This window comes from Apaloderma vittatum, unplaced genomic scaffold, assembly GCF_000703405.1.
Source record: "Apaloderma vittatum isolate BGI_N311 unplaced genomic scaffold, ASM70340v1 scaffold344, whole genome shotgun sequence".
Lineage (NCBI taxonomy): Eukaryota > Metazoa > Chordata > Aves > Trogoniformes > Trogonidae > Apaloderma > Apaloderma vittatum.
In genome coordinates this window covers 7,957-28,103 of record NW_009710705.1, presented here as the reverse complement: position 1 = coordinate 28,103, position 20,147 = coordinate 7,957, and the positions used below count along the sequence as shown (strand labels likewise).

The following is a 20,147-nucleotide window of genomic DNA, read 5'->3' as shown; positions in this document are numbered from 1 at the left end:
GCTATTAACCGGTGCCCTCTCCTGGTGGCATCTGTGAGGTGACAGCTGGGGACAGACTGGTGCCTGCCTCGTGGGACCAGAAGGGTTTCATAAAAAGCTGGAGCTGACACCAGCAACAAATATGCCAGGATTTAGTACAAGCAAGGGTGGCATATAAATATTTACCTTGTAGTACAGATTTCACAGCCAGAGATACTTTTTCCTTGCAACTGCACTGTAGTGTGTTCTTCCCAAGGCCACATTTAGCCCCTTTTTAAAAGAGGGGGATTGGATAGAAAGGTAAGTATTAGGTGAACAGGGCTCCTGACCTATATTGGGAACATCTGCACAGTAGTTCCTAGTAGTACAGATCATCAGAGTGTAATTAATTTTGCGTAACGGAAGCAAGAGTTAAACAGCATGTTGCCCTTTATTTCACTGCTGCAAAGACTTTGTAATCAAGAGCTTTTCCTAGTGTGGAAACAAGGGTCATAAAGGAAGAGGAGATTAAAAGCAAGCATATCCTACATAATGGCTTTTACAATGCATCTGACCTTGATTATACGAATAACCTTGGGAGCTTTCGGGGCAAAACAAGAACTGTTTTGATTTAAATGATCAGAATGCAGATCTGTGTATCCTGATACCCAGGACTGTTTCAGAGCATTTTATAGGTACAGGTGAATTAATGCATTTAAGCAGGGAATAGAAAAAGAACTCATTAAACTCAGCTTAAATCTCAAATCAAATGTATTTTTACATTAAAGCTTAACTTGTAATGGTCATTAACATAATACATCACCAGCTGTCCAGCACATACAAATGGCTGTTAATTACTTAATAGCATTCAGTATTTATCCTGCTTTATAATAGATAAAGTTGGGTGACCAAAACCCAAAATGTCTGACCTTGGAAGAGGACCAGAAAGGGTGGTGCTAGGACAGCAGCTCCTTTGTATTATGGAATAGAACATCCTCCCTGTTCTGTCACCTCAGAGTTGTGGGGATCAGTCTGACTCACCCATGAGCAAATGTGAAAATGTACAGAATTATGGGAGTGCAGAAAGAGTGAGCTTTTAAAATAGAGTGATAAGGGATTTGGTTACATTAATTACCATTAATAATAATCAAGGTGCTGCAGTTGTCCAGAGATCACAGCTGGAGCACTGAGGAAAGAGCATCATTGGCCCCTTCTGTTGAGCAAAACAGGAGGCTACTTAGAAAAAAATGAGAGGAAATGGTTCAGTGGAAAACATTCAGAGGAAGCAAAAGACACATAAACTGCCAGAAGAAAAAGTTATTGAGGAGAGAGGTTCTAGCAAGCAAGAAATAAGGATGCCCTGGTGTCAGTTTTGAGAAGAGGGACAGGAAGAGAAACTGGAGAGTATGAACTGACTTGCTCTCATTTTCAGCAAGGAGAGGGCGATTCTACAGGGATATGAACATGACACCAGATCAGTGCTCTGACCAGTGGTCTGTCTGTGTTTACTGCTCAGCTGTAGGTGCTTAATGAACACCCAGAACCACTCTCACTCTCTGCAGAGCAGCTACAGCTTAGGCTTGATGCAAGGGCAGGTTTCCTTTGAGCAGCACTAAGACGTGTGTTCTCTGTCTTTTCTCCTTTCTTCCTTTGTCCTTATGTCAAATGGCTGCATTCACTGTCTAGGCATGGTTTTACTTCTTGGGTGTTAGTCTGGGCCAAATGATTACCAGGTCGGCAGGCAATCATAGAATGTGTTGGGTTGGGAGGGACATTTAAAGGTCCAAACCCCCTCCAGTGAGCAGGGACATCTTTAACTAGATCAGGTTGCTCAGAGCTCCATCAAGCCTGGCCTTGAATGCCTCTGGAGATGGAGCCTCCACCATCTCTCTGGGCAACCTGTGCCAATGTTTCACAACCCTCATAGTAAAGAACTTCTTCCTAACTTCTAATCTAAATCTACTCTGCTCTAGTTTAAAGCCATTGGCTCTTGTCCTATCACTGTACTACACACCCTTGTAAAAAATTCCTTCCTCAGCCTTCTTGTAGGCCCCCTTCAGGTACTAAAAGGCTGCTGTAAGGTCTCCCAAGAGCCTTCCCTTCTCCAGGCTGAACAACCCCAACTCTCTCAGTCTGTCCTCATAAGGCAGGTGCTTCAACCCTTTTATCATTTTTGTCGCCCTCCTCTGGACCCGTTTCAACAGGTCCACATCCTTCTTGTGCTGAGGGCTCCACAGCTGGAGACAGTACTCCAGGTGGGGTCTCACCAGAGCAGAGCAGAGGGGCAGGATCACCTCTCTGGACATGCTGGCCACGCTTCTTTTGATGCAACCCAGGATGTGATTGATATTCTGGGCTGTGAGCACATATTGCCTTTCTTTCTCTTGTCTGTACAGAAACCTGGTGGTGGACTTCAACTGCATATGCTGATGTTGCTGTTTTCTAGAAGGACTTTTTGAGTAGGCTACCTGGTAGTGTTTTGCCTACTGAAAGCTCTTCTGCATCTTATAACCCTTGTCTCCAGTTTCGATGGCTCTTGCTGAGTAGGATCATTAAAAATATCTATAGAGGGGGAAACAGGTTGACATTCAGAGCAGCATGAATAACATCCCAATACTGATGTTGAACAAGTGCCAAAACCCTCAGAGGTTATGTTAACCCTTGACACCTTTCAAATGGAGCAGTTTGGCTAGCTGTGGGTTGTGGGGGAGCACCTCACTCCCAGCTCTGCCTCTACCCAGCCTCTGCCCTGAGCAATGGGAGCTCAGCACGAGCTGAGTCCCATCCTGGAGGAAAAATTAAGTACAGTGGAGTATGAGGCCAACGGGAGAGGAAAGAAAATGATTGCTAGTCTTCTCCTCTCCTTGGTTCCACTGACCTTCCCAGGCTCATCCCTAGCACTGTGCTCTGTTGTAGAGGGAGCAAGGACGGTTAGTGGCTTGGAGCAATTTTTCATTCTCTTTCCTCTGTGATGCTCCTGCATCAAAATACTGTCCTTTCAGATGCACTCACTGCAGTGGTCTGGCAAGTGCCTAGGAACCGCACTCTGGAGGAATACTGTGTCCGTTACCTCAAAATCAGGTTCCAATGAGATCCTTGCTATTTATTTTCGATGAGATGTTTCAGTTATTTTGTTGAAATCATCATGTTTGGTTTTTTCCCTGGGAAAAAAAAAGCATGTCTACATTTCTATATGGAGAAACACAACGCAAAAATACTCTCCTACAAACAGTACTAAAATATAAATTGAAAGAGGACACAGTCTCGCAATGTCTGGGAGACTGCTTGATGTTTGCCTCAAAGTTTCTCTCAGAGTAACGATAAAAAATATATTTGATGATTGGACCAGAAGTGTGCTTTAGTTGCAGAACTGTGATAACTTTGCTGATTGTTGAGGTGGAGGTTTGTCCTGAAGGAAAGCTTATACATTGATCATTCATGGTATAATGTGAAGAAATGAGGTTGTAAAGAGACTGAACACATTCTAAAAGTAATGTAATTTGGTGGGGAAATGAAGAGGTCTGCAAGATGCAAACTTAGAGGACAATCTGGCTTGACTCATTTGTCCTTTGAAACCTAAGACCCCAGATGAAATCCTACCTGGGCCTTTAGCAGCATAAGAACTGAATGAGTAAAGGCAGCAGCCTGTGTTTAACTTCTAATTGAGTGAGTGCGGATATCCAGCCCACAGATGTTCAGTGGGGGTGACCTTTTTTCCCTGACTGCACTGTAAGATATTTTGAAGAGGTTTCTCTGTGTTTAAGATGGCTGATGTATTTCAAATGTCCTCACTTCTGAAGGACGCTTGTTGGCAAATCATCTATGTTTCCAGCTCCTCTCCCTAGGAGACAGCATCGAGATTCAGCGAGCTGCAGCATAAAGCTGCCTGGAATGTCATACAAAGGAGGAAGAGTGGGATCTTCTTGGAGGGGCACAGCAGAAGATTAAGAGGTACCATGAGGGGACGATGGCATAAATTGCAGCAAGGGAAATTCACATTAAATGTAAGAAAAACATCCTTCACAGTAAGAGTGGTCAAGGACAGGCATAGGCTTCCTAGAGAGGCTGTGAGATCTCAGTCCTTGGAGATATTCAAATTTCAACTGATCAGGCCCTCAGCAGCCTGCTGTAACTTGAAAGTTAGCCTTGCTTTGTGCTGGGGGATCTCCAGAATCCCCCTCTAACCCAAATTATTCTATGGTTGTGGCAGTGCAGAGACCCAGAGGAGACAGACAGCTGAGATCTTGTTTACAACTTTGATAGCTTCACTCCTCTGAAGAAGTGAAGTACCTTGGACCCAGCCCAACCAAGCATGCCTGTGCAGGAGCTGCTGCAGTGGAAAGCTGGTGACAGGTTTCTAACATATGAACTTCTTTGCAAAGATGAACTCTAAGAGTGACTAAGAGAAGGAAGTAAATGTCATCCTAAAGCAAACAGTTTGACATGTGAACTTTTAAAAAAGAGCTTTGCAATAATAGGACAAGTAGCACTACCTTGTCCTCATACTCCTTCCATTACCCCAGCCAAGCAGCGCTGAAATGCAAAGGCTGGCACCAAAGGATCCCTGCTTCTCTTTCCTCTTGAGTTCATGCTTCATGGGCTGTCCTGCTCTGGGACCACCAATTCTCCTCCAGAGCTAGGTCTTTTCCTGAATGTTTCAGCTGAGTACAGCCCAGGAGGGCTAAATTACAATTTTCAAAATACCTGAAACTTAGCTTGATTTTTACTAGTCTAACTGGATGTTCCATAGTTTTGAGGTTTTCTACCCTGGATCTTCCCAACCAGACACAGCATAAGTTTTACCTCTTCTCTGGAGCTCAGGAAAAAAAGCTTTCAAGAAGATTTGATGGTCATAGCTCATGCTTTATGCCCATCTGTTTCAAGTATTTTGTTTATATCAGGCTTCACCACTCAGATTTCCACACTTCTTGCACAGTCATCCAGTTGGTTTTCTTCTGTCTTACTAAAGCGAGTAAACAAATAAATAACACTCCACTTCTTGGACAAGCAGCCCCATATTCATTTTGAGATGTTATATGTTCCATGTTTGTTAATACCTGCTGTTAGAAATATTCTAACACTTCCCCATTCAGAGCCACTTTGCCTCCCAAGGCCAGCATCAAAACTCACCTGTGCTATAATATTTAGAAGAAAAACACGGCAATAGCCTGGTTTGTAACCAGTATTACTGAACTGCCCTACTAGTACTGGAGTGCTACTTACTTGTACCTATCTTCTGCAATGATTCAGTCAAACAGCGAACTGAGATTTAAAGAAAGGCAAGTTATAAAGATGAAATAGAAAACAAAGCTGGAAAAGAAATGTCCTTCCTTGGGCGTAAGGAGAAAAAGTGTTACTGCGGGCTTGCAGGTGTTTTTTTTGGAGTTTATTTCACCAAGGGAAAAGCCTGCTCTCTCCTCCTGAGGGAAGTAGGGGCATTTACCCAAGCTACGCTGGTCTTTTCCATGCTCTGGTGGATCACAGCGTGGAGATGGTGCCGCCCTCTATGATAGAGTTGTGGCTGATGGGTCCTATTATTCTCTCTGTTAGTGATTACACAGAGTGCCAAACCAGGCGTGTCATCCACTCTTAAACTGGCACGCCTTTCAACGTCCCGACTGTCAATACTGGCCGTCTCCAAGCTTCAAGTGGTGCGGAAGACAGCTTTGTTCCTGCCCCAGGACACTCTGTCCTCCTGCTCTGTCAGGGCCCTGCGAGAACATTGCTGACTCCTTCCTGTAATTGCCTACACGTGGCAAAGCCAAAGACTCTCAGTAGCAGGGGAGGCTGAATCATGCTTAGTGGAGTTTTGCTTTTTTGGATGTTTGGCCTTTTTTTAGGTCTCTACTCTCATTCTGTTCCACAGACTGTAAAATACACGATCGCTATCGATTGAATGATGTTAAGAAAGCGAAAGGGGCAGTGGGCAGGTTGGGTGCGGCGCATTCTCACCCGTGAGCGCAGGGATTAAAGTGACTCACTGATATATCAGCGCTGAGGCACGGGGGAGCCTCTCCAACATTTCCAGCTAGCGAGATCATTTATTGTAGTGAAATGATTCAGTGACCTTAAGAAGCAGCCAGAGGCTCTCTCTGGAGACTGCTGGAGAGGCAGAGTAATCTAATAGATGGGAAACTACACTGAATACATCTTTTCTTGGTCTTGTTAATGATCTCAGCATGCACAGCTCATTTCAGCTCTCTGAAAATAGTTGGCAAGTTGTTCTTGAGATTTTCAAATAATTTTCGGGTTGTTACTCATTTACCGCTGAAAAGTATAAAGCATATTTCAGCTGTGTAGTGTTTCTTTTGCAACGTAATTTTTGAGATCTTTTCTAACCTGCATGTCCATTTCTTATTTATTAAGGCCACCACAGAACACTTTCCTCTAAAAAACAGTTTAAAAAACTACCCTAAGGCAAAACTGGAAAAAAAATGGGCATTTGGGCAAAAACTGCATAGAGCTTGAGGAAGACAGAAGCAATTCAACCAAGCAGTGAGTTTAGGTGATTTTCAAAGTTTGTTACTCGTAACTTCTAAAATTTTGGACCATTTTTGAAATTTCATGTAGCTGTGCTAAATGTGAAGGCACATGACATGAAAAGGGACCTAGTAATACCCAGAACAAGATGTTTGCCTCCAGAACAACTTGAGCGCCTTACAAACGTCCGTTTCAAACTTGTGCTTAAGAATTGTTGCTTCCAGTTCTCACCGGATTCAAATGGGAATTTGGCCTTTGCACAGCTCAGGTCACGTGGAGATTCCTGAAGTTATGCTGGAGCATCCGCAGCACTGTGGGGCCCTTCATGCCATCTCTGTGGAAACTGTTGATTTCTCAAGATCCTGAAAGGCAGGCCAAGCCTTCTGCTGCCTGTAGACTATGGCAAAGCTCTAGTCTGCATACTAACGAAGAGCCAGTATCAAGGAAGAAAGGGAAGAAAACTGAAACTGACAGCTGACCGCCCCACAGACATTTTACCTGAAGGCTGTTTAGCCTCGGAAAGGTTTGAAGATGAAAGTCTTGCTGACTTTCTCTGTAGCTTGTCAAAGACAATGGCAGAAAATGGACTAGAGCAATGTGTAAGGGTATATTGTGCACCCTGCACCTGCACAAAGCCTTTTCCTGTCTTGTTCTCTGTTTTCCCTCTGCGTTGCATAACAGCAGATATCATCTTAATCGTAGATGTTTATCCCAAATCTAGCCACATATTTGATTATTTTCCCCTAAGAAGGCCTTTATTCTGAACGAGATGATTCAACTTTTTTTTTCTTTTGAAAAGTTTGCAGAATGGAGTAAAAGAGACAGCTTTCCCTGAATGAGTAACACTAAAACTTTGCATTTTGAGTGGTTTAATATTTCTGCTGCTTTTTTCACTGTTACATGACTAATAGATGTTGTAGAGTCATGGCCGAAAAATTCCTTTACACAAGTCCTTTATATACAAATTAGTGAGTTTTATGGCTTAAAAAAAAAATAAAAGAAGCGTTGGTGAGCTCAGCTGACAGTTGCCTGACAGCAGCAGTCTCCACCACTGGGATGATTACTCACTGGGATGATTACACCCAGTCCCAGTTACTACTTCCCACCTGTCCCTCACAAAAGCTGCAGGAGCAGGTTTTAAGGCCAGTAGACAGTTGCTTTCCCCTTTTTCTGTACAAAAACTTCAAGGCATTCATTTCAGTGATTTGACTCCCCTGAGAGACAATACAGAGTAGAAATCTCGTGTGCCCCAAATATGCACAGTGGCAGCAGAATTAGAAGATGTTACCTATATGTGCAAGGGAATTTATAAGAGCATCTCTTGCTTGCACTTATTTAAAACTTAGATATTTAAAGTATTTTACATTTCAAATAAGAAGGAAAATCAGCCGAACAACAATTAAGAAGAAATCATTACTTGCAAATCCAGAGAACTAAACCATAGGCAATCTATGCGGAAAGGAGAGAAAGCTCACCCATAGCAGGAGTTTGTGTCTGACCAGTTGCAGGGAGTGTGCTTTCAAAGAAAGTATGAAAACTGCTGCCAGCTAGAGGCACTAGGACACCACTATTTTAGCAGCACTCCTGAAGACGTAATTCATCACATGGAGTTTTGCTACCTTTGTCAAGGTGACTTGGAGTCATGCACGTACTGTGGAAGGAATAGACAAGAACAACCTGACTTCCTGTCTTTCTCACTTTGCAAGAACTTCTGCTTAGCAGCCTTAAATTATTCGGGAAGGAAGGGTGGGTGTTTAAAGCAATTTTCACTTGTGTATCAACAACAATATAAAAAATGTGATTTTGCCACAAAATTAGATTAACCCCAAAGAAGCAACTAGCTAAAATGCAGCTAGGAGAAAGGTAATTCAGAAAGTAGCAGTAGAATTATTTTGATCTCAGAGTTTTGGAGTGAGCCGTGCAGCACCACAGGTGCCTTGTTTCCATAAGGCTGAGATGCATAAATGACACCACATTATCCACAGGAGTTCCTGCCCAGCACAGGCTGTGGGTGTCCCTGCAGGCTTCTGCCCAAACATACGGGTTCCCTGGCTGCTGCTGCTCCTCACTTGTTGTCTTCCTGCTCCTGGTGGCCCCAAAGAGGAGAATCAGTGTCACAGAATCATAGAATTGTCAGGGGTGGAAGGGACCTTAAAGATCATCTAGTTCCAACCCTCTGGCCATGGGCAGGGTCATCCCCCACTAGATCAGGCTGCCCAGAGCCCCATCCAGCCTGGCCTTAAACACTTCCAGGGATGGGGCTTCCACCACCTCCCTGGGCAACCTGTGCCAGTGTCTCACCACCCTCATGGGGAAGAACTTCTTCCTAACGTCCAATCTGAACCCATCCATCTCTAGCTTTAATCCAGTCAAGGTCTGGGGTTTCAAGACAGTCAATAACAACTTGTTTTTGTGCAATCCATGCCGTGCTGTACCTTCAGTACTTGGTCTCTGATTTTCTGTGTCAATGCCAAGAGCAAAGTCCCTGGATCTGCGGAGCCAGGACTGCACTATACAGTGCCCTCCCTCACTGCTGTCACAGCTACAAGTCAGGAGGATTTAGTTCAGTAGCAGCCTGTGCAGAAAAATCTGTTGGGATTCATCTTCACAAAGGACAAACTGACAAGTGAAGTGCAGAGAAAATGAAATACAGACTTGTCCCGCTGTGCTGATAGGAGCATGAGGTGTAAGGAAACCCCGTGATACTTATTAAGCCCCACTGCAGTTTGTGCTGCAGGGTGACAGCAGATACGTAGGCAATTGCTGGAGCATGTCATCAGATTACCAGAAAATTGCTGTGCCATGTTATTAGATACGCCAAAATCTGCACAGTATTTGGTTTCAAATGCAAGGTCTGTCTCCTGAGAGGGCAATGGTTTGTTCGGAGCAGACTCAGAACAACCTGCAATACTATGCCGCTTGTATGGATGAACTTCTATAGCAAGGCTGATCTGACATCCATCAAACTGATTGGAAAGGCAGAAAGAAATTCTTCATGTCGTGATGTAGTGCGACACAGAAAAACTACAGCTAGCAGAGCTAAGTAACCTTGGCAAAGCAACCTGGTAATGTAGGTAAAGGGCTGCCAGCACCTAACCAACTGCACTGCTTTGTAGAGATATACCCAGCATTAAGTGAGCTTGGGGTTCAGGTTGCATGAGTGCTTGACAAAGTAGTCGGTCATTCTGCTGATGTGACTCAATCAAGGCAAAATAGGGGAGGTCAGAACTAAAGAACAAAACAGGCATCCTGGGCTACTAGTTTTGCTGCCTATTGTTCTATAAGGAAAAACAATTTGGAAAAACTGTAGGTATTGCAGATATTGTATTGTGCATTCTCCAGTTAGCTGGGGGATAGGTGAGTGTGAGTGAAGAAAGTGGGTCAAGGGACGTGACATATAGAATAATGCTGCTGCCATCCCTTTTAGGAGATTCACCTTTCTTCTTTTGAGGACTTTAACTGCAGTAGAGTCCCCTGGATTTTTAAAGAACAAGGTGTTACTTTGTGCCATTAGATTATTTTATCAGAATTACACGTGACCTAACATGACCAAGTTGCCAGTGAAACAAGGCCTGCCAAGTGGCTACTGGAGCTAGGACCAGGGAAGGCCAGGAGAAAATACAGGGAGGGTGCACAGGTTTTTGTAGAGAAAAGCAAACCTATGGGTGCTCTCCTCCCTGTGGGGATATTGCAGTCATCAGACACCAGCTCAGAAGCCTCAGAAACTCAGTTTTGCACCCTGCTCCTGTGTGAGATATAGCAGCAAGCACAGGCAAAACTCTTAAGAAGGTAGATTTTTCCAAGCCAGTCTTGAGAAAGAGATAAGCTTAGAAATGCACTTATGTCATGGATGGACATCAAATGAGAAAAGAGTGTGTTGGTCATAATTTTTACAAAGAAAGAGGCCATAATTATCAACTCATCAGTACAGGCAGGGACTGCCCATGTGGCCTGTTTCAGTTCCCATGAGGCAGAAGTGCTGCTGGCCTTCACAGAGTTTTGCTGGGGAGCTACAGAAATAGATGCTGAGAACTGCTGCGAAGGCCAAGGGGACAGTGTTTGACTAGAGGATATTGGACCAGCTTTTTTTGGGCTGCGTCGGATGAGGCCAATGACATGGAAGGGAGCTGAGGGATTCCAAGGGGTGACAGAAACCATCTCAGGAAGCTACATCAAGACTGCCAAGCCTAGGCTTACAGCTGGGATTCCTCTCTCCTGAAAGCCACAGAGGTAGGACTCAGAATCAAATAGATAACCAAGGGTAATCTGAGACTCCCAAAACTGGAAAAGCCCTGACTCCTGTCACGGTTAAAATTTCCACCCATCCCTTGGATACTGAGCCCAGTCCAATTGGAAGAGTAGCTGTGCTTTCTCAGGAGTAAAGCAAGCTGTGTCCTGTTGCAAAACAAGCAAACAGAATGAAACTCAGGTTTTTCACAAGGTGCCCAGGCTATGGAAAATCTCCTCTTGTTCTTGAACATATAGCAGACCAAATTAGTTAAAGCTTTATAGTTCTACCTGAACACATGACTCTGTGATAAGATATAGAAAGGGAAGCACAGTGTACATAAAGGATCACCACAGCAGCTGATTGTACCAGAAACAGTGGCTGTTCTGAAGCTAGGACATGATGAACTGATAGGAATTTATTCTGGAATTACTTGCAGCAGAGGATGGATTCAGCAGATGTGATACTCCTTCTGACCCTGGAGAAAGGCAAAGTGCTGTCAGAGACACCAGAAATGAGTCAGTTCCTGCAACAAAAAAATTAGTATGCATATTGCAACAACAGAGAGGGAACAAAGAAAACGATAATCATAGTGACATACCAAATTCTTGCTCTGAAGCAGATGGACATGAAAGACAACTCATTTAGCAATTAGACATTCTTTAACTCACAAAAGGGAAAATCACAGAACTGCAAGGAAAAGCACCACGTTCAATAAGCAAGTGTCAATCCATGAGATGAGATTTTGCATGCATGTGATACTCATTCCAGGGAGAACAACAAAATTAAGTGTATTTGCACCGGTTGCAAAGATGAGATGGGAAACTGAATGTCAGATCAAGAGACGTGAGCAAATGCACTAGGCTTTGAAAACTAGCAAAATACGAAAACAGAATAGCCGTAAACTAAAGTAATTTTTATATTACATTAGAATACTGTCATAAGCTATTGCAATTTTTAAGCATAAGGCCCACAAGAAGCACAAACTAAAATTTTAGGTGATGCATAGAAGCTGGTGATTTCAGATAATGCATGTGATGGGGCTCTGAGCAACCTGATCTAGTTAAAGATGTCCCTGCTCCATGCAGGGCAATTGGATTAGATGACCTCTGAAGGTCCCGTCCAGTCCAACGCATTCTATGATTCTATGATTCTGTGATTCTATGAATTTATGATCATAATGAAAAAAACCCAGGAAAGATAGTTCATACACTCAGCAAGATGCACAAGTTAAGTCAACATTTTATCCAGATCTGAATCCACCACAGCATCCCAATATTAATACTGTTACGATATTATCGTGATGGGTTTGCATATGTTGAATAGCTACTGTTAAATTTACCCCAGGAAGTAAATATGATGTCTAGAACATCACATGCTTTGCAGTGTCTGCTATGTTAAGAGAAAAAATTACAGAGATTGATAAAGTGAAGAGAAAGCTAGACTTCACTGCCAAAGCATTAGAGCTCACAGCTTTATTAAAGTTAATGAGAAATACAATTAAACATCTGCTTGCATACACTCCAGCATCCTAGATGATTAAAAGGAGCTCAGGCCCAAAACCTTTCAGTTGGAGCTGTGTTCTTCTCGTGGCAGAAAAAGAGGTATTCCTAGCATTTTATGCTAAAACACTGCCATAAGGACAGAAAAAAAAAATAAATTATTCATAATATTCTGTCCAATAGTAAATCATACAACTACCAGGCTATCACCTGAGAACACTGCTTGAGAGCTAATCCACAAGTGGACAAATATCAGTTTCCTGAAGAAAAGAGACCGAGGCCTGGCAGAAATATTTATTGCATATGATACAAATGTATGGACATTAAACTCATGTGGCAGTGCCTCTGGCAAATCATTCCCACAACTGCATCTGTCTGCTGGAAACAGCCAGAGAAGTAAATAGAAAATGAAAAATGAGATGCAGAGGGAAAACTGAGCTGATCACAAGCTATGGAGTTAGAACAGTTCAACAAATTACCATCCCATCGGCAGGATTTTAATATCCCCTTAGTAAGAAGCTACGACGGTCTGCGTGCGTGTCTCTGTCGCGTGCAGCGCAGGCAGGCAGTACGCAGCACCTCCAGCAAAGCCACCCTGAGAGTCTGCACTCAGTAGTGACTTAACCCAGAGGGGCAAAAGTGATGCAAACTACATATTTGTAGTCTGACAAAAAAAAAGAGTCCAAGACATCCTTCAGTATTTGAGCAGGGAGAACTTTTTGGTGTCAGGGAAAATCACATGCTTGAAGGCAAGGCACAAAGGCAGCTATAGAAGATAGTGAAACATATGGTGTTGGCAACTCAGACCATGTAAAGGGCCACCAACTGCACCTGCGATCAGATAAAGTTTGTCATTGCTGAAAGACAACACCAAAGAGAGAAGTCTGTTCTTCCTAGTAGCAAGTCATAGGACAAGGGGAAATGGCCTCAAGTTGCACCAAGCGAGGTTCAGGTTGTATATTAGGAAGAATTTCTTTACTGAGAGGCTTGTCAGGCATTGGAACAGGCTGCCCAGGGAGGTGGCTGAGTCATCATCCCTGGAGGTGTTTAAGAGACGGGTGGATGTTGGGCTGAGGGACATGGTTTAGTGGTGTTGACAGGGCTAGGAAAATGCCGGACTTGATGATCCTGAAGGTCTCTTCCAACCAAAACTGTTATTCTGTGATTCTGTGATTCTATAATAGGAGCACTGACAAAAGAACCTTGATCATGTGGTGGTGAAACAGTACAAGAAAGGAGCTTGCTCTGGTGACCATTCCTAATGGCTTACACCTACGTGTTCCTGCCACCAGCTACTGACCTTCAGCAGAGCCCTGCAGCCAAGGACGGGGTGGGCAACCTCTGCACCCCCAGCTGCCTGCCCCAGGCACTGCTCCACAGGGTTTCATAGCCCTCTCCAGAGTGTGAGCCTGAATGCAAGAAGGTTTTTAGGGCTCCAGGGCTTTTTCCATTCCTTAACCTCTTGAACTCCTGACATCTGCCTGTGATTAAGGTCTGCAGGATTGTCCTTCCAAGTAAGAGCTTGCATGTTATATTGAATTAAACTAACCTCTAGGCTCCTATAAATTGGTAATATACCTAATCTCTTTTAAAATTTCATCATCCTTTTCCTAAGTGGCCAACACAAAGTACTTCTAAGGAAAATACAAGAAACCTTCCTAATCCCTGCTAGTTAAAAATTTCCAGAAGTCATAAAATATGAGGCTTAATATCTTTCTAAATGTACTGTGTTCCAGATGTTGCACGGTATTATTAGCAGACCTTCAAATATTAGCTATTTCCTGTTTGTTTAATCTCTTTCTCAGTCTTACCTCGTATTCAACTAGTGACATACTACAGCAATACTAGTAGTAATGCTGTAGCATAAGAGTCTAAAGAAATGTCAGGCAAGGCTTGCAGGGTGAGGAAAATATTTTTGTTAGAAAAACTTACAGTAATTACATAGTGAATGAAAAATGCCTCACACTTGAATTTGCCAGTTGAAATTCAGAGTAGGCCAACCACCTGTTTTACAAGATTTCAGTCAAAAAGTCTGTTGATTTTAACAACTACACCTCAGTGGGATTTTTTTTTTTACTTCAATCTGCTGTTGAGATAGGAGAATGCGGGTTAGCCCAACCTCCTTTCCCACATTTCCCTCCTGCAGTTGGTAAGCTCTCAGGGATGCCAACTCTAACCGAAATGGCTCAGGGCCATTTCACCTGAAAAGATGGAACAGGCCCCTCGTGTCGCTCCCCTCTCTCCCGTGCTGCGTGTGATGTATCTAATGGGGAGGCAGCGACTCAAAGGGCCCTTAGCAGCTGCCAAGCTGCTCAGTCGGTTTGGCTCTGAAACTACTGAGCCAAAGCTGGATCAGATATGCAAAGAGCCTGCGAGCAGAGCTACATGGCTATAAACTTGGTATGAGGAGAGACCAAGAAAAACAAAACAGATGACAAAGGCACGATTTGCTTGCTGTTAACAATGCCTCTGTAACATCACAGGCTATCTCTAAGCTATATTTTCCACTGCATTGTCGGCTTGCAAAACTTTTAATGGAACAAGTTTTTCTGGCAGAAGAACACTGATTTTTATCTTTAATGAGCAGTCTCTCTACCATTTAGCTTGAGGAAACAACTTCCTGGTTGTGAAGTGCCTGAGAGGGCTGACAGCCAGTCAACTTCAAAAGCAGCCAGGAGAAACTTTCTGGCTAACTTCGGGGGGGAATTCAAAAATGCTGAAAGGTGCAGATGATGTTGTTATGGAGCAGGAGGACTCTGCTTCCCGACATGGAATACTGACAAGCTGGGATATCAATGACATCAAACTTCCACAGGTATGTGTCGGTGTCTTAGAAATTTATCCAGTTCTGCCAAGTCACCTCCACTGCTGGTCTTAAATGTTTTCTCGGTCATTTATGCCTTATTGCTTTTATTCTCTTTGCCATGTTGAGGTATAGGACAGCGCATAACTGAAAAGCTAGGAAATATTGAGCAAATACTGAAGGTTCGACGTATTTTTCCTTAAATATTTTATTGCAGGAGCTGCTGATACATGAAAATAGCAATGCTGCAGACGCATTTTCACTTTTCCAGTCAACTCGTGAATGAAGTGTGGAGAAAGCAGGGAAAAAGACTTCTTTCCTGCTGTGGGTGCTTAATTAGAGATAGCCAGGACTTGCTTTTTGCTTTGGATGGTGGTTTATGAGAATTGAGTACCGCACCCACAAGTGCCTCGTTACTGTGGGTGCTCAGCCTCGCTGTCGATCAGTGGCCAGGCAAGCAGGCTGGCTTTTCATGAGCACCTGGGAAAAGCTGGCTTTGCATTTGCAGAGATTTGCTGAGAGGCAGAATAACCATCTTTCCTTCCCTCAGTCCTTTCCTATCTAAACATTTCAACCGTGCTCTCCACAGAAAGCCCACAGCACCCTGCGCGCTACCATCTCACCGTTGCTCACCTCAACTTATTTGTGCCAGATTCCTCCTGCTCTGGTTCTTCAGTATCCAACTCTGCCTTTCACCTCTCACCCTTGTCTTCTTACCTCATCCCAGTCTCTCCCCCTCTATGTCACTGCTCTTTGCCCAAAGCCTCCATGTTGCAGGCTGCCTCCTTCCCTGCCCCCCACCCTAAGGTCACCTTCACCTGCACTTCAGCCTGGGGGCTTCCTCCACACCCTTCCCTACGCTATCTGATGGCTCCTGGATGAGCACAAGAGTTTTTCCCTTCTTAGATGATCTTCTTGCTGCTGTAATGTCTCTCAGTGGCTAGGATTGGAAATTTCAAGGAAATTTCTACTGATTTTTTTGTACCCTTACAGAAAGTTTTCCGTCAACACCATCAGCGAGTCTGTGGGGTGATTTACAGCTTACTGCATTTTACTGTGATTACTGTGTGCATTGACTGTGATTTTACCGAGGTCATGTGTGTTTGGTCCTTTGGTGTTTCTTTTCCCCATTCATTTTAATTTTTTATGTTTCTTTACAGTTTTGTCCTTGGGGTTTTTTTGCTTAGTTCATAACAGTGGAAATAAAACCTGACCAGGATGTCAGGGTTCTTTGTTTTGGACTTCAGAAAAGTCACCATTGAAGTCTTTCACGGCAGTTAAGCCAAAATGAACCAAAGTCCAGAACTAAAGACCTACAGATGTGTGCATAGTCTCAGTATGATTCAGCATCTGTCCTTTTTCCAGCAAGTTGAACCAAATCAAGCCAAACGATTTGGTGTAACGCTGCTGTGAATAGCCTCAAAGGCAAAGCAAGGTCTCTGCCATGAAAGCTAACAGAAGTTAGTCAGGCAGCGACCACTGCCTTCAAGGAAAGTATCTGCTTTTATACATCAGACATCCCACCTTTCTCTCCGAGGGAGGTCCTGCACTGAGTTGGACCCGTGGGTGAGAGAACAACTACCTGGCCAGTCCCTCCTGATGCTTTGGGGCTTGCGGAGAGCCATGGGGAGCTGTGGCTTTTCTGCCTTCTCTCCACTGCTCCCTCCTGCCAACGAGCATCACCCGACAGGGTCCTGGAGTCACCCAGGCTAGAGGACACCCAGCAGAGGCCCAGGTCTGCTGGGCTCTTGCACAAGCTCTTCTCTTCCCCAGCCTAAAAGGTGGTTTGCATTCATCTCTCCACAGGACGTAAGACAGACAGACTGGTTTCAAGAATGGCCAGATTCCTACGTAAAACATATCTATAGCTCAGAGGATAAAAATGCTCAGAGGCACCACAGCAGCTGGGCCATGAGAAACACCAACAACCACAACTCCCGCATCTTAAAGAAGTCCTGCCTGGGGGTGGTGGTCTGTGGCAATGACTGCTCGACCTTGGATGGGAGGAAGATCTACCTAAGACCAGCCATATGTGATAAAGCTAGGCAAAAACAACAGCGTGAGTATGAACGTGGCTGTTCACTATAAGGCAGTTCATAAGTGAACATGGCATAAAAGAAATAAAAGTAGGGGATACCCGTTGGATTATCCAGCCTTCCCACAGCCATTCTTTCTATTCAAATGCAACTTTTATTTTGGAACAATGCATTTTCTATTTCTGGGGGAGGAGTTGTTCACTTGTTTGTTTTCTTTTTTTTTCTTTTTTAATCTCTGTTTCTGATGGCTAGAGACTGATTCTCAGCTTTCTCAGGCCTATGAGTGAGACTACTGAGAAAGGTGTGCAGAGCAGGCAGCTTCCTGTTGTGCTGTCCCTGCTAACCTGAGTGTTGGCTTCATTATTGCATGGGCCCAAGAGTAACTCAGCTGTGATGACTGGAAAATAGGCCTCACAGTCATGTCACTGGAACAAGACAATGCAAATAGAGAATGTGACCTGCACGCACATTTTTAACGAGACCATTCCAAATAATTGTTGATCACTCGGTAGAGCTAGCGCATACTGATTTCTGGATCTGATGAACATTTTGTCTAAAGAAAGGTATTACTCAAGCATTTGCTGAGGTCAGAATGATGTTCTCTAGAAAAATCAGACACATATGACATTCCAGATACTGCCAAGTCAAAAACAACTGACATTGACCATGATAATAAATGATAAAATGATAACAAAACTACAGTAGAAATAAATGTTGCCAGTTGTATTTAATAATGGAACAGGATAAAGGCAATGATTAGTTTGCTTACATTGATTTTTGCTTACATCTGAAATTTTATTTGCATAGTTTTTCTCAGTGTACTTTCTGAGATGCAAACCAGAAGTGGCAATCCACCACCAATGAACTGTTGTATCACATGGGATTCACCTGATCGGTGCTGTTTAGAAAATATTTCCTACCATCTTTACTCTAGGGAAATGCTGTCCAAATTGCAATGGACCACTGCAGCTCCTTTCCTGCCGAGGCCATGGTGGTTATCCAGTTACCAATTTCTGGAGGCATGAAGGCCAATTCATATTTTTTCAGGTTGGTATAAAATTACCTTACATTATTCAAGTTAGTTTTTAAGACTGTTTCTTCAGACTGATTAAGGACATTTTTTGTTCCAATAAATAAGGGTCGTTAAATATGACAAAGTCAAATGACTGTAAGGAAGAAAATTTTCGCGAGTGGACAAGGTCCTAGGCAACCTGATCTAACTCTGAAATTAGTCTTCCTAAGCAGGAGGTTGAGCTAGACCTCCAGATGTCCCTTCCAACCTAAATTAGCCTGTCTTACTATGATTTTACAGCATACTTTATTCTTCATTTAGGCTCCCATGAAAAGCTGGTGATTTTGAAGCACTTTGCCTCAGGTACATAGGAACCAATGAAACCTCAAAAAGTCAGAAATGCCATGTTATCTCAACCTCTTCTACAAGGCACCATGCATAAACATGAGGCTATCGTAGAACAGAAAAAGGTTGTACCCAAGGGACTGTCTATGGAAAATGCCATCTGTATATGATATGCAACTTATATCTAGAAAACAGTGTATGCAAGCGTTTAAATAATGGGCACTATTTCTGGAAGCTGTAGACCTAGTTTAGTAACATAACCACTGAACTGTCTCCTGTTTTCCTGTCTTTTTCTTAAGTGCAGGTTAAATAAAATAAATCCTCTGTGGAAGCTAATGGAAATTAATGTTCTGATAAACATGTCTAAAGAGTGAAAAGGACAGAACTGACTGGAGGGACACTGTGGCCAGGCTGCAGAAGGCCTTGTGGCTTCAGCTGGTGCTCTGTCTTGGGGAGTCTCTTCTGCATATAAATGTGGTGCACTGCTTTTAAGATTTCAGAGAATTTTTACCCCATCAGACTTCATCTGAGATAGGTTTATTACTTGAGCTCACAGTCTTACTAAAAAAAAGTATTAAATCAGGTCATATGTGTGAGTCTGGCTTGTGCTACAAATTCTGCTCCCTTAAGATTAATAACAAGGTTGTTTCTAAGGTAAGCACACCATAATTTCTTTCTGAAGTCCAAAGGAGCTCATGACCATCCACGTCCAGAAACAAAACTAGAAGCAGAAGCAAGAAGATCAATTCAAAAAGCACAGACAGCTCTTTTTCCATCTTCTCCAAGATTAAGAAGAATCCGGGACATTGAGGTAATCATTATCAATCTTATTATCAATTAGCAAAGTTGTCGGGGCAGTGATTCATGGTTCAAGGCACAGTGGAGGCTTTCTGGGCCTTGGGTCTGGGTGGGAGCAGGTTTTATATCTCTGTATTCTGCCTCTCTGTGATCAAGCCAAGAAAGAGCAGGGCTGTCCTGAGCATCCTGCTCTGCTCAGCACTGTCATCCACTGCCAGCACCCCCCGCCTGGAGCCTCTTTGGGTCTGGTGGCAGTAGGGAATTACGCCTATAGCGGTAAACAAAGGCAGGACTGGAGGGCAGGCTCAGCCAGTCACAAGTCTTCTGGTCCCTTGCCATGGGTTTGGCCAGTGCTGACTTGTGCTCACAGACAAAGTGCCCTGGCCTGGGTCAGTAGGACAGCGTGTGCCAGGGACAAGATTGCATCTGGTTTGCATCCCTACACTGTACACAGGCAGCTTTGAACCTGCCTGTGCCCCTACATGCGGCCATGCTATAAGCCACAGACATTAAGAATCTCAAGCTCATGCTGCATAGAACAGGACTTGGTGGGCTGCAACTTAACCCTTTCATCATTTCACTTCAGGTCTAGATGTTGCCCAAGGCCAGGATGCAGTGTGGACACTGCCAGGCCATGTCTTTTGGTCTCTGGTATCAGCAACAGTCCCTGACCTTCTATTATTCAGAAGCATGGACATAGCCTTAGAGACGCCGCTCTTTCCTTTTAAAATGCAAGATTTCTCTTCAGAAAGATTTCCTACAAGTTCTTTGTTAGTGCTGCTCCAGAAATTAAATTATTTACAAAGAAATCTGGGAATAAAGTAACCTGATATTTAGTCTAATCAGTACTGACATTGAAGGAGAACATTAGAAGGTTTTAACTGGATTTAATTTGTAGTATTGATTACTTTTCTTCCTCCAGACCCCCAACCTTTACTAATGAAAATCTGGTTACTTCAGTAGCGGGCCTGGATTGGTTTATTCA

The 20,147-nt window shown here is 43.5% G+C and overlaps 1 protein-coding gene across 1 annotated transcript in view; it reads left to right on the top strand.

Moving 5' to 3' along the window:
- Positions 1-14,786: 14,786 nt before the first annotated feature.
- GCM1 (glial cells missing homolog 1 (Drosophila)) overlaps positions 14,787-20,147 on the top strand; it is a gene marked incomplete at its 3' end in the record, with an annotated part of 8,068 nt that continues 2,707 nt past the window's right edge. Inside the window, exons 1-4 of the mRNA XM_009867349.1 lie at positions 14,787-14,983; positions 16,778-17,030; positions 17,942-18,054; positions 19,047-19,175. Of these exons, the coding sequence (XP_009865651.1) occupies positions 14,882-14,983; positions 16,778-17,030; positions 17,942-18,054; positions 19,047-19,175 (597 nt within the window). The remainder of the gene's footprint in view (positions 14,984-16,777; positions 17,031-17,941; positions 18,055-19,046; positions 19,176-20,147) is intronic.